Source organism: Gasterosteus aculeatus, chromosome 15 (assembly GCF_964276395.1).
Source record: "Gasterosteus aculeatus chromosome 15, fGasAcu3.hap1.1, whole genome shotgun sequence".
NCBI classification, from domain to species: Eukaryota; Metazoa; Chordata; class Actinopteri; order Perciformes; family Gasterosteidae; genus Gasterosteus; species Gasterosteus aculeatus.
This window is the reverse complement of record NC_135703.1, coordinates 10,316,248-10,335,318: the sequence shown is the minus strand read 5'-3', so window position 1 is coordinate 10,335,318 and position 19,071 is coordinate 10,316,248. Positions and strand designations below refer to the sequence as shown.

The window sequence follows — 19,071 nt, the reverse complement described above, 5'->3', positions numbered from 1 at the left end:
CTCATGATGTGCCATCTTTTAACAAAAAACTACAGCCATTGCCTTGCAACCAAACTCACTGTCCAACTTAAGCACTGTCATAAATTGAGACATCAAGCCTTAATCCTTTACTCGGGATTCTACTTTGAACCACCTGACCTTCTCTAACGGTCTGACTGGTTCCAAACACAGTGATGATGCTTGTCTTTGGTAGTTGTGCCTAATTATGTGAGATAGTGCTGATGTCTGTTTACAGATGAGATCATTGGGCACATCAGCCCATGCAGCAACCTCGCCAAATGTCCTCGCTATGTCTCTCCTTTAGTGATTCACAGTAGAAGCCTTCTGCCACGTAGACGTCACACTCTTTTCTTCCCTTCCCATTCATTATCCAATCATTCAGCTCTTACCAGTGATTTCAGTGATTAAATGAACTCCTGAGTACCAGTGGCTGGTATATGAGATTTGTCTGAGGTCAAGCTCCCAATAGAAGATCTAATAGGCAAAACCTGGCAGCATGAGGTAAACACGTACAGGTCCTTCATGCTTCACTGCCCTCCGGTACCTTCATGTTATTCTCTGCTCGAGGTCGGACCTTACATAGACCAGGGTGTATTGTCGTTAGACAGGACAACATTTTAATGAAGTTGGACAACATTTAGCACACGGGAATTACCCGTGTGGACATTCGTTACTTATTAGAGGGGGTTTTGATGCATGCAGCTAATCCACCGACCTTTACAGATCAAAGGGAAACACAATACGTCTTTCTACCGATACTGGGTAAAATGGATTGTATTTCATTGAGATGATTTGTGTAGCCGGTGTCCTTACCACGTGCTCTTTCTTCTCCATCGTCTTCTCCTTTCAGAACCCAGAGGATGGCTACAGCAGGCTGAAACGTTGGATCATGATTGGAGACCACCACCAGTTGCCGCCTGTTATCAAGAACATGGCCTTCCAGAAGTACTCCAACATGGAGCAATCTCTCTTTACCCGATTTGTACGCCTCGGAGTGCCCACTATCGATCTGGATGCACAGGGCCGCGCTCGTGCAAGGTGGGTCTCCCTGACAGAACATTAAGCTGAACATTCTTTTACCAATTTAATTCACAAAAGATTGCTCTTAGTGGTACGGTCTCCTTACAACCAGGACATCACCGTGTGACTCACTGCGCATCCGTCCTCTTGTCCCACAGCTTATGTAACCTGTACAACTGGCGCTACAAACACCTGGGGAACTTGCCTCATGTGCAGCAAATGCCTGAGTTCCAGGTGCCCAACCCTGGCCTGACATTCGACTTCCAGCTGGTCAACGTGGAGGACTTCAACGGGGTGGGAGAATCTGAGCCCAACCCATACTTCTACCAGGTCAGTAGTAGTGACCGCACACGACTGTCCCCCCCCTTGCATATGCCTATGAAGCGTGGAGGGAAACGCAGCGAGTGTTTTCGCGGACCCGACGTCACGTTTCTTTTGACTCAGCCGCCGCTTTTATCCATAGCAACTTACGATAAGTACAAGTAATGAGAGCATTTTAAAAGGGGCCGAAACATTTTTGTAAATGAACCATTTAAGGTAGACAATGGTAAAAACCCTGGTGCCTGCTGCATGAATCCACACAGGTCTGCATTACTTCAGTTTAGAAGTGTGAACACTAACCCACCATTAGTTGGTATGTCTGTAGCTCAGGTAGATGCACATCTTTTTGGCAGGTTACACACTCCTTTACACAGATGCACACTTAGTTCCACCACAGCTGAGCGCCATATTCCTCCCAAACCGCCATAAAGTCTGAATCGGTTGTTGAACAGCAGTTTATTCATTTTTAAGTTTGAACGTTTTAGCTACCGGCCCATATGATATATTCATAACCCCGCTGAGTCTGCAGCTAGCACGAGCAGTCCGGCACGGACCGGTGGGTTTTTCCTTCTCACCAGGAGCCAGATGTGTTTCATTGTGGCATTGCTGAGACACTCAAGACATTATGCTATTACTGGTTCTGAAAAAACGGTGATCCTTCTTGTTAATATAGAATGGAGGCTAAAACGAGAATGGTCATTAAACAAGAGTTTAGAGCTTGTGGTTGTCAAAAAGCCAGCAGCACTTGACAGTCAAAAGTCAATTGTCTCAGGATTACAATACATACTGATTATCAGTTGAGACACTCATTTGTTCATGAGATCATGCCCAACAAATATGTCTCCGAGCATCATGGATGCTGCTGTGGCATTCAACACAGTGCGCGCACGCTCATGTCCCTGAAGCTTCTTATTGTTCCTAAATTCAGACCATGTGCACTTCTCGAGGCACCGGGTCACATGAACATTAACTCCATTTGCCTGTTGCCATTTTCAGGCCCCTCAAGGGGGAATTTCTGGTATCACACACTATGCTGTACACACACACACACACACGCTCACGCATGCACTTTCCAAGGGAGCAGAAAGAATAAATTGGACACTAGAGAACCAATTGCATCCAGTGCATGCTGAATGTTTGTCAAAGCTGAGCAAACACTGCCACAGACATGCACACCTCGTCCCATACACAAATATGTGCGTGCGCTCCCACTCTCCAAAGGTCTGCTCCTTCTTCTTCGCCTCATTTGTTAAAGCACTTTCTATACAGACTCTCAGCTCGTCGACAGCGCTTTCCAGGTTGTCAAATGGCTAAATCCACATCTTCCGTTGTTGGAAAATGACTTTTTTCGCTCTATGCGTTAGTCAAAGCTCTTTCTGCTTCAGCAGATACATTTCTAAATTTCGTACGAGCAGAAATCATGGTGAGCTTTACTCTCATGTATCGCTGCTGTTACTTGTTATGTGTTCATGTGCATATCATAATTTGCCATCCTCTCCCCTTCTTATTTGTCTGTGTTTGCTCTGCAGTCCCAACTGTAATGGTGCCTCACATTGATAATAGGTCAATAGTCTTAACAGATAAATGTCATCGTGGTTTACTTTTTTTTTTTTTTCTTTCAAAAACACCAGCTCATGACTGACATTAACTGCCAAGCTTGAATTGAACTTTTCTATCAGTAGAAACACGGTTTGGCCATTTAAGTTATGCATCTGTGCCATTTGGAGAAGGTTTTTAAGGGAATAAGAACAAAGGCTATCACTGTTTTGATGTGTTGACTCCAGTGCAGCTGGTTCAGGAACTGTTGATGAAGCTGCATCAATTATTATCAAAGATGTGCGGCTGTAGTCCGGGCTTAATTGAAACTGTATGAATAATGCATACGGTTGCCTTTTTCTTTTTTCGGTCACGTTCGAAAGGGACGGCTTTAGAGACCGCATTAACATGCTTAGGGTACTATGGGTTAGTATGGCATAGTATGGGAATGATGCCTGCAGGCCTTTACATTTGGAGAATAATATCGTATGAAGTTAAAGACAGCGCTGTTATTTATTTACATATATGTATCTGTATATAAACAGCACCAGTCAAAGGTTTGGGCACATTTTCTCATTCAGTTCATTAAGAGGAGGAAAACATTTTGACTGGTACTGTATTTATATATATATATATATTCATACATTTATTTTTATTTAACGGTGAAATGTACATTATATGATCATTTGTCATTATATTATGATTATGAGTATTCCCAATCCGCTATATGCCCTGCACCCTACTTACTCCTGTGCAGGGCTAAATCTGGACGTTCTGTCCGAGCCTGGCTGTTGGTGGCATTGAACGTTGTCCCAGGCAATTAATTCCAGCCCAAATCAGATGGTTACTGATGCATGAATGAGTAGGCTTTTATCTGGCTAGTTAAGTAAAGTTAAAACACTTGACAGCAGAGAAATGGCTGGAACATCACGTTAAAGTTGAAGAGAATGAGGACAGCAAGACACACCTGGGTCTCCTGATAGGAGGAGTGACCCATGTGAATCCAGCCCGGTGCTTCGATTCACTACAAATTTACTGGAATGATAGAGAATAGCCTTCTAATTTAATTTTACTGAACCATTTGGTTTTCCTTCTCTCGTCACTTATGTCCAATAATGTATGTGTAAAATATGATGGAATTATTCATCAGTCCTTTTCTCCTTCTTCCCGTAAAGAACCTGGCGGAGGCGGAGTATTCTGTGGCTTTGTTCATGTACATGCGTCTGCTGGGCTACCCAGCCGACCGCATCAGCATCCTGACCACCTACAATGGACAAAAGCACCTGATCAGAGACGTCATCAACCAGCGCTGTGCGGGAAACCCCTTCTTCAGCCAGCCGAACAAGGTGAGCAGCTCATGACCACGGTGCACAGCTGCATCCAATGATTGTATTGTTTGAATTAATACAAAGAAGTATGTCCTTGGTGGGTGTAAATTAAGTCTTATAACCAGGAAACATGTATGTGATCATGTATCCTTCCTGTGGGTCTGGATCTCTAGGCGTCTCAGGCGATTCGATTCCCCTTCAGAGGGCTACGATGCGATTATAAATTCATCTTGATGTCAAGTTACCATCAGACAAGATTCTGTAGCAACCAATGTCACGCATAGCGTGTTACTACCGTCTGACCCGCTTTCCCCCAGTGACTCTGGGACTTTACTGTCTCTGTTCCAAAGTGAGTGCGTAGGGCCTTAAATCTGTAGCAAAGAAATGTCCCAACATACATGTTTTTCACCTAATATACTATGTACAGAACTCTTATGCTGCACACAATGTACACATGAATAGTGGTTTTACATCCTCAGTTTTCAGCTGCATTTAATGCACCAACCTTCCACTGAGAAAGAGATTTCACAGCTCTCGATTGATGTCATGCCCAAGTTAAGAAGGTATTTACATTGTAGCTACAATGAGCATGGTGGGGGGGTATTAGTCTGTCCACTGGTGCACATAAGCGTGCACGTGTCGAGAAAATAGATACATTTTCAGTTTTTTTTTAAATTCCAGACTTTCTTAGGGGGCGGGGATGATTTCAGGGGGGCGGGGCGTCTACTTGACATGATGGTTGGGGAAACACTAAGCTGACGGAATTCCTCTCTAAATCTGTGTTGGAGGGAAGGCTTCAAATGTGAATACTTGAAAGCATTTGTGTAGCCCCCGTGCCGGGCTCAGCCCTAAAGAATTCTGTTGGATTGTCCTCCGCCCTCGGTATCGTCTCCCTTCTCTCGCTCCTTCCTTCACACCGTTTTGAATCAGCAGCCCGTTGGCACAGTTCTTCATCCGTTTTCTGTTTGTGCCGCTAAATGCTTTTACCCGCTAGCCCCCGGTTATGCTTTCCTCTCTCTGCCTTTTTTAATCTCTCCCCCAACCTGTATTCTCTCACCTCTCTTTGGTCTCCTTTCATCCTTTTACTCACTTTACGATGCCAAAGCAGAATAAGTTGCCAGGTTGGAGTGTTACCGGCTCGTCCCCACTCACTGTTACCGGCACATCGCCCGTCATTGGCAGCGGGTCAGCACGCCTCTAATGTTGTTGTTCAAATGTGATGTATATATGTCTGTTTGTGTAGACTAAGTGGTAAGCAAGCATGTTATCCCCACTGGCTGAGGAACAGTGAGCAGTAGATATGGTAAACTAGCAGGGGAGAGTGAACACAAGACGCTCACAATACTGTGTATCAACACAACCTTTCTTCATCTTATGCGTTTTTTATGGAAACTAATATGATAATACGTCGGCGGTGATATTCAGCAGTTGTCTTGTCTACAAAGATGATGAAAACACTGAACCCCGTCTCTTGATGATCTCTGCTTTATCAACGTTATCTTTGAATACATGAAGGGACAAATCCATATTTCTAATTGTTACTGTGTATTAATTGTCTAACGAGCAGACAGGAAGTAAATCCTGTGTGTGTGTGTGTGTGTGTGTGTGTGTGTGTGTGTGTGTGTGTGTGTGTGTGTGTGTGTGTGTGTTTGCGCATGGTGCCTTCTACCTCATGCAGGGTTTGCGTTTTGTGTTGTGCAACACTACTGTTGTTGCTTTGTCCTGTGCCCTGTTCTGACTAACAGAAGGGCATTGTGCTTGGTCATGTTAAATGTCATGCAATGTTAAGAAATGCATTGCCATTCGCTGTGCTCATCAGTCTGTATGCATGCCTAGTAATAAAGTGACAGTGGTGACAGGCTGTTAAATTTGCTGAGAAGAGCGGCAGGGAGGGAGACGAATGAGGGCTCCTCGTGGGAAAATGCTGAGCTGCTGAAAGGTCGTGGCACGGGGGCATCGGGTCCACCGTGTGTCTGTGGATATGTCACAATATCTACAACTAAGCAAATGTCAACAGCCATCCTTCTTTACAGCAAACACCGGACAGCTGGCACCAGCCACGTACAAACTTCTTCCTTCATCTGGGATTCCTTCATTTTCAGAGCAGGAGCCTCTGTAATAAAAGAAGGGCTAATTTTGCTACGTGAGCAGAACCAGATTAAAACCAGAGACGTCGACGTATAGACGTTGAAATCCTCCCTAACGTCTCCCAGCATGCCTCTTCAAGACACGTATATAAAATCTTTAGACACACGTGGCTGTGAAACCAGCAGTCTGAATTCTGCACATTCCATGACATGGCAGGAATGATGGTTGTTAAATAAAGAAAGAGGAGAGATCTACGCTTGACCATTAGCTCAGAGACCGCACGTCTTTGTCCCCGCGACAATGAGAAGTAGGCCAAGATGAAAGAAAATGACTCGGACAGTTGGTTGCAAACAACAGGGACTGTTTACTGTGTTCACAGATGTGTGTCTCAGCGTTTGTGTGCTTCCTTTATCCACAGACATGCATGTGCCACAATGACTTGACCTCTGTAATTCACTCCCTGCAAGATTTCTCATAAATAACTAAACACTGTGCAAAATGCTACGGCTACGTTGTTACTGTCTGTGGGCTAAGAATAACCCCAGTACCCTGTTTCTGCAAAACAAGTTTTTTTGGTTAATGCCTCGCACAGTTGTCTGCCGTTACAGTCCACTCCTACAAGGGGAGCGCTGGAGCGTCTCTGTGGTCCCACATTTAACATTTGACCCGAGCACTCAACCCTCAAGCAGCATGCCGTTCCGCTCGGTGCGTCACCTGTTCTACATGGCAACAGGAAGACGTAAATAAATATCGCTGCGCTACATCATTGGCCATAACCGCTCCCACTTTTACACGGTTTATAGGTTGGTGGCTGCAGTGCTGGACCCGTGTGGCCTCCTGATGGAAGCTGATATGACCGCATTTCTTTGAGGACATGACCCGTTTATGTAACCATAAGTTACAAATGATGGTCTTCCTTTATTGAACTCAGCAACTCAACTCAATTACCAATTCGGTATAAATTCTTCCAGATAAGAACTTGAGGTGGATGGTCGCTTTGAGATTTAAATATATGTTGACTTACTTAGCTGTTTCAATCACTCAGCTGTTTTGTGTCCAGCTTTCATTATGAAGGTTTTAATACTTTCACATCGATGGTTAGTTAAACAGTTATTAACAGAGAGACACATTTCTACTCTGTCTGTGAAATGAGCTGTAATCCGTTCAAGCAGCGTGGCCCCCGGTACCTGGGCCCTGAGTCTCGGGGGCCCAGGTAAGGGACATAATGAGGCACAATGCCCTCTAAGCCGAGTTCGCCCCGCCGGCTGCCCGTGTGGCCCGCAGGGATCACGGCAGTAGCAGGGAAACACCGGCATCTCTAATGAATATGTTGGTGTCTTTGCAGGTGACGACGGTGGACCGGTTCCAGGGTCAGCAGAACGACTACATCATCCTCTCACTGGTCCGCACTAAAGCCGTGGGACACCTGAGGTAATTACCTACAATACACGCCAAGCACAAAATCCAGCCGGACCAAAAATAGACGCCTTCAGCTGAAGTTCCACTAAAAATACACCAGTTTAATGGGATATACTCCTCACGCATCACCCAAGGAAACATCGCAGCAAAAAAAAAAATGCATATATGAGCTGATTTTGAGACCGGGAGGAAGAAGTGTAGTTCAGGACAGGAATATGTCTGTGGAGGTTTTCTGCTTTAATAGAAGCCATTGTGCTCTGATGATTGGGGTGAGACTGTACAACAAAGAGCTTTGCACGGATCAAAGAGCGCCATGTAGCAGTCGGTTAGAGGCGTGATGCTACACCAAACTGCAGAAGGAGCTTTCTTGTATTTTTGTTCCAGGTCCCATTGCTGTCTTCTTAGTCTTCAGCTCGGTCTCCTTATCCGGGCGCTCGCTCTTCTCCTCGCTACTACCTCCTTCGCCCTTTACTGAATTGATTTGTAGGCAAATGGCCTTTCAGTCCTCTGCTGTCTTGACATCCCGATGAGTTCTTTCCGGCTAATTCGCTCCATGTTTTCACATCTGGCGATGGAAGCGAAACTCTTCCACAGTACTTAGGCGTGCCGTGCTCGCCTCTCGCTGTGATGTACAGTAGCTGCTGTTGGAATTGCACCACAGCTTTATCACAGCCGTACTGATGCACTCACCCGCCCGCACACTGGACAGTCTGCAAATTGGAACCCCAGAATGAATAATAAGCCATTCATTTTGTAGCTAAATACGTACACAAAACACACCCAGAGAAACCCAGCAGACCCTTGAGCGTGGTCATTTTATCCGGCGGAGACACTTAAATGCTCTATTTTGTTCTTTCTTCATCGAACAGATGAAGTAATGAATTGATGTGGTCGGGAACAGAAGTGCAGCGGGCCACAGAGAGTGGTCGTTCATCTTGTAGGCAGCGCCCGCTCTCCTTCCCGGTATCATTCTCTCGATCTTGTCTTACACTGGTTATTGCACCCTGCCTCATACGCGCACTCAGCCCACACAAAGACGCTGTCAAATGTCCCTTTAGCAATGTGCTCAGACATGTGCGTAAACTCCAGTGTTTTTTGTTTAGCTTGTCATTGACGGATAACTGCAGTTTCTATTCTCCTGATTGCAGCTTGTATGATGAACTCAAAGAGGGAGGACAGGAGTAGTTTGTCGTGGTTTAACTTAAGGCAAAAGAAAATGACACTTACCAGCTTCAAAAGCTGTGTTTAGGATTACCCTCCACATTAAGTCAGCAGGCCGCACCTTAAGTAACAGAGCAATTATACCAATCATTCCTTTTTTCCATAGGCTTTGCTTTGACCCAATATTCATATCTTGGTGTCCCTGATGCTTCCGAATGGGCAGCTCAGGTTCAAGGCAGATTCTTGTGCCGCCCCCCCTCCCCCCCCTCCATACTCGAATCACTGTGGCGCTCAACCAAGTCACCTAGCAATCGTCCTCCTGCACTCTCCTCTCCTACTGCATCCGTCCTCATGGCTCATCTGCTGCCATGACGACCACAGGGGACACGGTGGACCATGCGACCCTTGCTTTGTTGGGAGAAGCGTTAATTAAAGCTAATAGACACGGGCGTGCTAACATTCAGGAGCACACCCTTTGACAGGGAAGCACCGATCTAGACACGTTCTGACGTACACACACGCGTGTGAGGACACACACGCAAATGGTATTTGTACACTTTGCCCCGTTTCTTAGTAGTGCCACGAGCGGTGATGCTTCGTGATTGGCTTGTGATGCCTAGAGCTCTCTACTCATTGGTCTTAAGGTTGTTGTAGTGTGTCTTCTGTGGATAATTCGGGCTTTCAAGATTTTTATTTTTTTTTCACCCGTTCTTAAAAACTTTACATAAACCTACCGGCTGCATATTTTAACTCAATCATAAACCCTGCAGAATGGTTCCCATAAGCCTTTTTTTCCTTCTACATATTCATGGAAGTCATCATGCATATTGTAAAAATTAATCCTCTTAATCTGTGGAAGTGCTCAGGTGGACATATTCCAATTTTCTTGGCCACATTTCAACATATGTGTTTTTTTTTATGAGTATTCGTAGGTGCGTGCAGACAAACATGGGTGGGTGCCAAATTCTTGTACATCAAAGGATGGACTGTTTTCAGAATCACCACAGCTGCTTAAATAAGCGCCCCACTTCCCCCCCACATGCCGGCCTTTGCCCGTGCTCTGTAGATTGCTATAAACCAGAAGGCCTTTGTCTCAGATTTATAGGCCAGCTGGTCGTATTTTGCTAATCTCCATTAGGTTGCCCATTCAAAAATCTGAAACCTACAGTAAGCTTACGCAGATTTATTTAATTTTCATATTTTAATTTGTAAGGGGTTCCCTCCCCCTTTGTTTTTTACATGGTACATTTTTGTGGAATTTAGAAGCTGTTATCAAATTTGTCTTCTAACATTTTGTGGTCTGTTTAAATATTGCTAGATGTGTAAATCGAGAGCACAATTGCTCTTTATTCACACAAAAGCTTGTATTTAAAGCTCACTGTCAAATGCAGTGTTAGCCGTGTCTTTAGTTGTCTAACTCTGCCTTTAGTGGTAATTCTCTAAAACAACCTCTTTAACCACCAAAGCATCATTCTCATTGTAAAATGATTCCCCTGTGTGTCATCTCTTAATTCTACTGGATCACAAAGAAGAAAAATGACCTGTCCCCCCTCTCTAATAGTCTCCTACCCGTCCCTCTCTGTGTCTTGTCCATTCTTACCTTTTGCCTTTTTATTAATGTGTTTCTTCCTTAGCTCATATGTGTCCTCTCACCCACTGCTGCTTATCCTTTACTAATCCTCTCACCTTCCTCCTACTCTGCACGCCCCCCCACTGCATTCTTTATTTGAACCTTCCTATTTCATTCCTTGCCCCTACACTCAAATTCGTTTCCTCACACTTCCCTCAAACTTCTCACATATTATTTTTTCTCACCAATCCTCCTCTTTTCACTCCACAGGGATGTGAGGCGCCTGGTGGTGGCGATGTCGAGAGCAAGACTGGGGCTCTACATCTTTGCGCGGGTTTCGTTATTCCAAAACTGCTTCGAGTTGACCCCCGTCTTCAGCCAGCTCACTGCCAGAGCCATGAAGCTGCACATCCGGCCACACGAGTACTACAGCCAGGAGCAACCCGTGAGTCAAAAGCCCAATCCTGCCTCTACCTTCTGAATCCTCTTCCCCTCCGGTCCCTCCTCGGTCCTCAACCTCTTACTGCAGCTTCACCCACTCGCCCCGACCTGTTGATGACACTCTGCGGGCGTGGGGGAACACAGCGCGGCTATAATTAAACCCCCGTGAGTCGGAAAAGGCGAAAGCGCTCTCCCTGTTCTCCCCGCCGGGCCCGCATGAGACCACTGTTGTCTGGTCGCCGTGGCTCGTTGATATCAGGGGTGTCTAAAATGCCCCCACAGCCTCTGACACTTCCTCTGACTGTGGAGTGTTCATCCCCACGGGGGACAGTTGTTTTTAGGGAACACACATGCGGCCTCTGCTTACTCCGTCTATCTGGAACCACGTTCCCTGCTGCTCACGCGCAGATGGAAGGTCTGATCTTGTGTGTAGCACAGCCGAAGGTATAAACAAGCCAGTCAATGTTGCTGACTCCAAACCTGTTATAAAGATGCTGCATGCACGTCTGTTCAGTGCTCCGTGTGGATAAATACATATTTACAGCACTGTTTGACAGTATTGGGCAGACGGTAAAACGTTGTGTTCAATCACACTCAATCACGCAGAAACACGTCTCTGTTTCAACTGTTAGTTGTACGTTAATAAAACACAGATACGCTTTAGTGCATCACCCCTGTCTGAGATTTGTTAGAATGCATTACAAATAGAATGTATTAATATTGTGATTGAGGAGGTAACAGCCCAGCAGATTGTGTATTCTTCTCACTGCTCAGTTTAAACTGTAAATCTCTGTCTGCATACTAATATTGTCAAATTCCAACTCCGTCTCCTTAACGCCTTTTTGATGGTGCTTAAACTGCAATCGTTTGACGCAGCAAGAAATTTGCTTTTAAATAACAGCCGCATAACGGGCAGCTGGACTATAATTTCCTTCCTTGATGCACGTTTGCATCAGATAAATTATTTATCTTGTGTTTTCATTACCATTCCCTTCACATCATAGTCTGGATTCACAGTGTTCTTTCTCTGATTTTTTGTTTTATTCCTTCTTCCAGAGAGATGCTTCTGGACAGCCCGACCAAATTATCCAGAGCATGCCGGAGATGACCAACCTGGTGTATAACATGTACATGCACATGATCCAGACTTCACAGAAGTACAGAGAGGTAAAAACCTTTTGATGAATACAATATTACATTACATTACAGGTCATTTAGCAGACGCCTTTATCCAAAGCGACTTACATTACACTTTAAACCCACGGCTTTTTCACATTTTTGCCCGGGGAGCAATTAGGGGTTAGGTGTCTTGCTCAGGGACACTTCGACATGGAACATGGGGCAGCCTGGACTCAAACCACCAACCTTGCTTCCCAGCACAGCTTCTCTAACCCCTGCGCCACGACGACCCACTACTGAAGAGTGCAATCGAACAACATTGAAACCACCCGGCAGTGCAGGATTGTTGCTGTCTCATAGACGGGAGGCAGATATTACTATTTCAAAATGGTGCCTTTACAAGAGAAGAGTAGATTGTACACACACATTCTACTTGTCCTCATGTCTTGTGACATTAAGCCCTGCTAAAATCTGTCTCTGTCTCCCTGGTTTCTTTTTAGTACCTTTTAATCTTTAATACAGTAAATGGGTCAAATGTAAGCGAGCCGTTGCATATGGAGAATTAACTGTCCGGGAGCCAAGCACAACATGAGTGGCGCTCAGGTGAAGTTTACTGATTTTAACAAGTCACATATTGTCTCTTGTGCAATTTTAAAAAGTGGATTGTGAGCGTGTGAGAAAGCTGACTCGATTCGACAGATACAGACTGTTTCCAGATTGATTTAAGAAAGTTTGCACTGCCATTTCGGTAAAATAGATGTGCACCATCGTCCTTCATTGTTCAGTTTTTCATGTGCAACCGCAAATAGCGTGAATGCTTCCTCGTTAGAAAGCTGCACCACTAGCATAGCCTAATTGATACCGACCCCTACATCGTTACCACAGCAACCCGCCTTGGTACGGTTGCTGATGCCACAACACCCAAATCTAATCAGTCGAAAATAACTGCGGATCATGGGCCTTTAAGATCTGATTTGAGAGCACCATCGGCTTTGCCCGCAGATTGAACTTAGCCTTTGAAAAAATACTTGACTTGGATGGTGTTCTGCTTTGCCCACCACATTCCCAGTAGGATGCAAGAATATTTGATATTTCATGAATAGAATTATTATCTACATTTAGCCTGTGTTCCTTTCCCTTGGCTTCTCAGCAGCAACAGCAAAAGCTGGCGCTGCCTCCGCAGCAAACCGAGGCCGATGCCGCGGCCGAGAAAGAGCCGGTCGGCTCTGGGGAACAACGGGAGGAAACCCCCATGGAGCAGGAAACCCCCGAAGGGGAGCCAAAGCCAAACGCGGAGGACACCAGCGAGAAAGAAGAGAAGCAAGACGCAGTGGGCCACGCTAAGATGCCGGAGCACCCCGGCAGAGACAGCGACAGCGACGACGACGCGGAGGAAAGTGGACAGGAGCAGAAGCAGGAGAGTTAAGGGCTCCGGTCATCTCCGGAACCAAGTGGACTTTCCCTTTAGGAAACATTAGCGGGGAGTCAATGATTGTGAATCTTTTTTCTATGGGAAAATTTGATTGTGGGGATAGTGTTTCATTCAATTTTGTAAAACATTCAATTTTGTTACTGTCATTACTTTTTTATTAAAAGAAATACTTGTCTATAACATGTTTGACTCCATCTTCATCCACCATAGTTTACGCTACTCTTAAAGAAGCTTTAATCGCGCTCACATGCACACTCAGGACAATGTTTAAGCGTATATTCTACATGTCTAAGCCCTGTTGAAATCTCTCGGTCATGATACTTCCATCCATTCATCTGCTTCCTTGCTCTAAGCACAACTCGGTTCTGATTGGCTCCGCCTACACCAGCTACACAAGCTGCGACTAAGCTGCATTTGTAGGTCAGTCACTTCACCCAAGGGCCAGTCAGTGTGCATGCTGGGGGATTTCAACCTGCCCTCTGCATGTACAGTCACTCAACCGGCAAGCCTAGAGTCCTTTGTCATTTGCTAACTTTGTGTGTGTGCGTACGAACATCGAGCTCTGCGCTGATCAAGTTCGCTGTAGCGCTGTTCATGGTTGAGGTTTCTTGACCACCAAATTTAAGGAGACTCAATATTCGTTTCCATTAAAGCAACTGTTGTTAAGCCGTTGTCCAACCCAAGTCTTAGTCGCTTAAGCATACGTTCACAAAATAAAGAGGTTAACGCAGTTCACAGCCCTGAGGGCAAAAACACAGACTGCAAATGCATTCATTATCATGCACCAAAGGTTGATTGTTGTTGCATCACACCTCAGGCAGCCTGAGAGAACAGGTCAGCTGCACAGCTGCTCCAGCCTGGGCCAGTTTGAGGACCTGATGGAGAACCATGTGTTGATGGATGTGGAGTGGCATATTTTTCTGTATTCAGCCAAGTGTGGAGCCATGCCAACGTTTATTTTCCCCCATTTTCTAAGCGCGGAGCACTGGGTCCAGGTCCTCGTGAGTGTTTTTTGGAGTTGCAGGATATGCCGCTGTCAGCTGAGGAACGGATTAGAATGAGAGGTTGGATAAGGAAGATTATCTCCGTCAGCCTAGTCTGCCTGAACAAATCACTAATGGTTGTGGCATTAAGTCCACAAGACAAAGACCAATTTACTGTATCACATGACGCTGAGATGTGTTCATACCGAATGACCAAAAGTACCACAAAACACTTGTGTATGGAGCCACAACACATGTGCACACGGGTTCCATCGTGTATATCACAAGCGAGTGCTCCACGACCCCGTGACAGCGAGCATATTGTTTTTTGCTTGGGTCACATGAGTGTCCGCATTGTGTAATATCCTCCCTCTGCTCAGCCACTAACTTTCTGTTTCCTCCCAACCGTCGTCTGGAGAATTCAGCTGCCTCAGGTCCCCTCGTTGTAAATTAGAGCTAACTGGTGGGAAGTGGCCACTGCTCACACAGAACACCTCTGGAAGGATTTCGGAGACTGGAAGTAACGGCTGCAAGCAAAAAGGAGTTCAGCTCACATCCTCCAGAATCTTTCCCTGCTGAAGGTGAACATGTCTTTTATAATCCCGCGACAGGTATTCATTGGGTTAATAGCTACTTTGCAAAGCACTCACTTCTAACCTCTGCTATGGCCTGACGTGTCAGACTAACAGCATGCTGTCGACTTTAAATGTTTCTGATTTTATTATGCCTTCACGTGGTATGTAATTATTGTTTTGTAATTTATATTAATCACTCATTTTAAAGAGGTTTGTAAGAGGAGGAATTTAAAGAAGTGTTTTATTTTTCCCAGCACAGGATCCACAGTGAGACGCGCTCACGTTGAATGTGTCATTTAATGCCCAGCCACACTTGTCATAACAGGAAATCACTTTGTCAGGGCGCTGCCTGCAGGAGGGAAGAAGAGAAAGCTTCAGGGCATCAGCTTTACAGCCCACAACGCTTTCAAACTCCTGAAATCATCAGTTCTACACTATCAATTTCTGTGCTGGGCCTCAAGGCAGAATATTCTGTTTAAAAAAAAAAAAGAAAAAGTTCTTGCCTAATGTTGCATTTCCCTGTAGTAAAAGTCTAGATATATAAACGCAAATGCACATAAATCATCAGGTATTGAAGGTTTGCACTAATTGTTTTCATGATAGATAATACAAAAGGCATTTTTTGAGCTCAAAATAGCAGGACATCATCTTCCAAGCGGCTGTTCGTTATTAGCGTTGACAGATGAAGCGATGCTCATTACGGTATCCGTGATCTCCGCTGATCTGCTATTAGTGGGTGACTAATGTGCCACTGTCGGTCTTCGGCACCCTGTAAGTGGGCGGCCCTTCAACCTCAGCGGGCAGACGGGCACTGCAGGTTGTTGCATGTGTTTGCCAGCTTATCATGCTTTGTCAAGGCCACTGCCTAATCCTGACAAATACATCCAGATCATCAACGGGGCCACGTTTCATTGTGATAATCTCCGGTCATCATGACGGCGTCCCGGGCCGCTCAAAGGGGAACACACACACACACACACACACATTCAAAATGGCCGGTTCTTGTCGCACGTATGACTTTGCAAAACACGCGGAGGTCCGCTTTGATTAGCCGCTCTCGTCTGTTTCACTTTGTTTTTCCTAGACGAGGATGGCCGGTTGCGGGTCGTGTTTCTGGGGCATCGTCTGGCTGGTGATTCTGATCTGCATAAGCTGGCCTCTCAGCATCACCTTAGGGGGCCTCTACGGCCTCGTCAGCCCCCTCACCACCTGCCTCGGCCTGGACCGATTTTCGGATTTACTCCTGGAGGGGGCCAACCTGGGCCGAACATGCGCCAATAACATGAGACACGGGAAGCCTTTGTGCTGAGATCAGGACCGATGATCACAGGCGAGGATTTGTGCTTCTCTACAGAGAAAAGTCTCTGACCTGAGAACTGTTGATGTCTGTTTTGTGTTGGGGAATCCTGAGATGATTGGCAGTCAATTACGTGAGAAACCTTTTAGCAAGTTATGTAACCAAAAGATCCGAAAGTTTTGTGAAAATGAATTTTGCTTGTTCTGTTAACACGTAATTAACCAGAGATTTTGAATTTGTATTGGCTTGTTGGGAAGAAAATAGGCTTTGTGTTCATGGTCTGTGTTTTGCAGTTTAATTCACGATGACTCTGCATGAAGAAGATAAGAATGAAAATGGCAATTTAACAATGGCAATATTTAGACTTGTAGATGAATGTGTGGGAACTTTTAATGCGATTAAAACTGCTTTGAACTTGCCCTCTGTGTTTGTTGACTGACTTATTGTAGACAGTATTTGGTGGAAAAAAATCTAAATTTGAAGGTAAATAAAGAAAGCAGAAGATGTAACAGAATTCTGTTTTCTGTTTTATTTGGCTGCTTTTTCTGCCTCTCACTGTCACAAAGGAGTTGGAGCTTATCCCATCATGGGAAAAATTGCTAAACCATCTGAAGCCCAACGCAGACCGAATCACCTGCATGAATACATCAGTAACCCGAATATTGTTACAACGTTAATATCTAATTAATGTGGGAAACGCATTGCCTGACATGCAGCAGATGGTGAGTAACACGGTCATCCATCTCCAGTTGCACTTTTGAGGCCTAAATGAATCAGTCTTGCATTCGACTATACGTAGCCCTTAATAGTCTAAAACGTGACTTGTCCAACGGACCCACAAATAACGGACAATTATTGTTACGGCACAGATAACCAAAAAGATTACATTTGATACTTTATTTGACTACATTGCTTTAGGTTTTCTTTTTCTTTTTTTTACCTCAAACTAGTATATTACTTTTTTAGAGACCTATTTGTGAAATAGTATACTATGACCTTTTAATGACTGATTTTATTGTGAATATATTATTGCGCACTAATATTAGTGTTTTGTATTTCACTGCATGACTTTAAATAACTTTACATAGTGTTATATGACATACTATATTATTATACTATAGTATAGTATAGACTGTATACTATATGATTGTATTACCTTATATCTGGTGACTATGCATTTTACATTTATTAGGATATAGTGTAGTATGTCTTTGTATGATGTTTTTATGTGTAGTATGCATACTATACGTACTTATTACTTCAAACCTGACACTATAATAAACTAGTTTTCATGACTTACTTAATGTTTCATTTTTATGACCTATAGGATTTATTTACTTTGACCAAAGGTCCAAACTATTCCATGCAGCAGATCAGACGGAATACCACTGTGTTCTTTTAGGCTATTTGTTAGTTTCAACTCATGTGACTCATCCGAATGTGCTCTGAGCTATCATGACCAATAGGGCGATGCAATGCTTGAGGATGACCAAACATTTTGGAGGAATATCATGGTAAATTACCGTTTTCATCTGCCACAGACGAATCTAGTGACCTTAGGTCTCCCTTTGCTTCATTGCTGCTGTTGGGGTTAGTTTCATTTGCTTTAGTGGAACTTTTGATGAGCTTCGCGGCTTCAGGTCATTTTATTCAAAAGAGTTGATCCTTCCATGAACACATAAATGATAATTATAAAAGGTTTTATTTTCTGAAATCATTGATTTGAGGTAATTATTTGAGAATCTTGAGAATTGTCTATTACTCTTTTAGTGGTAGTTACCGGTTATTGGAGAAGAGACGTTTCTTATCAGGTGGTTTGCATGTGGATGAATGTCTTCCTTTTTTTTGTTGCAAAAGTGAAAAAGACTAATAGAAATATTTAAACTTTTTTCAAGATGTGTGCGATAAAGATGCTCATTTCTAAAAAATGTGTTAATGTTTCAATTTGACCTGTAAAGGAGCCTATTTTGGCTGAAGAGTCCTACTGAGGCTCCTTTCCACTCCAATCTTGTGATACTCTTGTGAAGCTGGTGAGTCAACATGAAACAGAATCCTCGTCCAAATGAAACCCCAGAGGAGCAGCCATTTTTATATGGTTACGTCTTTATTGCCTGTCCTCATGAGGACAGGCAATAAAGACGTAACCATATAAAAACATCAACGTACACCCGAAATATTTGGAGGAATTAGCTTCATAATAGCATCCATGAAGCGGATATGGGATATATATAGCATATATATCCCATATCTGCTATATATAGAGTTACTGATATCTTACCGCTGTAGAAACTCTATTAGTTTGAATGTAAGCAAGACTATCAGTATTTTGGTACTAAACTCACGTGCTTTCTTATCAAGTTGACTGGCACTGCACATTTTTGACTAAAAATAAATACGGGTGACCTCTAAATTATCCAAATACTCTCGCTGAGCAGCCTACCTACAAATCTGGGTAGCTGTCTATTTTGTACCATATTCCCATTTATTTCATGAATATTGAAATGCCAATCCACATCCAATATTTATGTGAGTGTCTTGGACCTAGTTGCATCGCTAGTTGTTTACCCACTTCTGCTCCAAAACATCCTGAAGAAAACACTGTTAAATGGATATTGTCGGAAATATCAGTTTGCAAGGTTTCAAAGTGGGTCATTTCTCCAGTGCACAAGAGGAGGAGCTTCTCCTAGTTTCTGATTTCCAAATGACTGAATTTAAGGAAAACTTTTTTTCTTTTACTATTTTCAAGAAGGTCGGAGGTTGGATGATGGTGCATGCAAAATA

General features: G+C 44.1%; 1 protein-coding gene and 1 long non-coding RNA gene across 5 annotated transcripts in view; both read left to right on the top strand.

Moving 5' to 3' along the window:
• Positions 1-13,617, top strand: part of aqr (aquarius intron-binding spliceosomal factor) — a 39,797-nt gene extending 26,180 nt beyond the window's left edge. For 2 of the 4 annotated variants that reach the window (XM_040198804.2, XM_040198805.2), the window contains exons 30-36: positions 851-1,038; positions 1,179-1,350; positions 4,053-4,223; positions 7,639-7,724; positions 10,714-10,888; positions 11,941-12,051; positions 13,154-13,617. In XM_040198804.2, coding sequence (XP_040054738.2) covers positions 851-1,038; positions 1,179-1,350; positions 4,053-4,223; positions 7,639-7,724; positions 10,714-10,888; positions 11,941-12,051; positions 13,154-13,429 — 1,179 coding nt within the window. In that variant the 3' untranslated portion in view covers positions 13,430-13,617. The remainder of the gene's footprint in view (positions 1-850; positions 1,039-1,178; positions 1,351-4,052; positions 4,224-7,638; positions 7,725-10,713; positions 10,889-11,940; positions 12,052-13,153) is intronic. The other 2 variants (XM_078089578.1, XM_040198806.2) reach the window with 1 other exon arrangement.
• Positions 13,618-14,665: 1,048 nt separating this feature from the next.
• LOC144388417 (uncharacterized) lies at positions 14,666-16,709 on the top strand. Its single transcript, XR_013452781.1, has 2 exons — positions 14,666-14,999; positions 16,078-16,709. It is a non-coding gene; the product is annotated as an uncharacterized LOC144388417 (long non-coding RNA).
• The last annotated feature ends 2,362 nt before the right edge of the window (positions 16,710-19,071 follow it).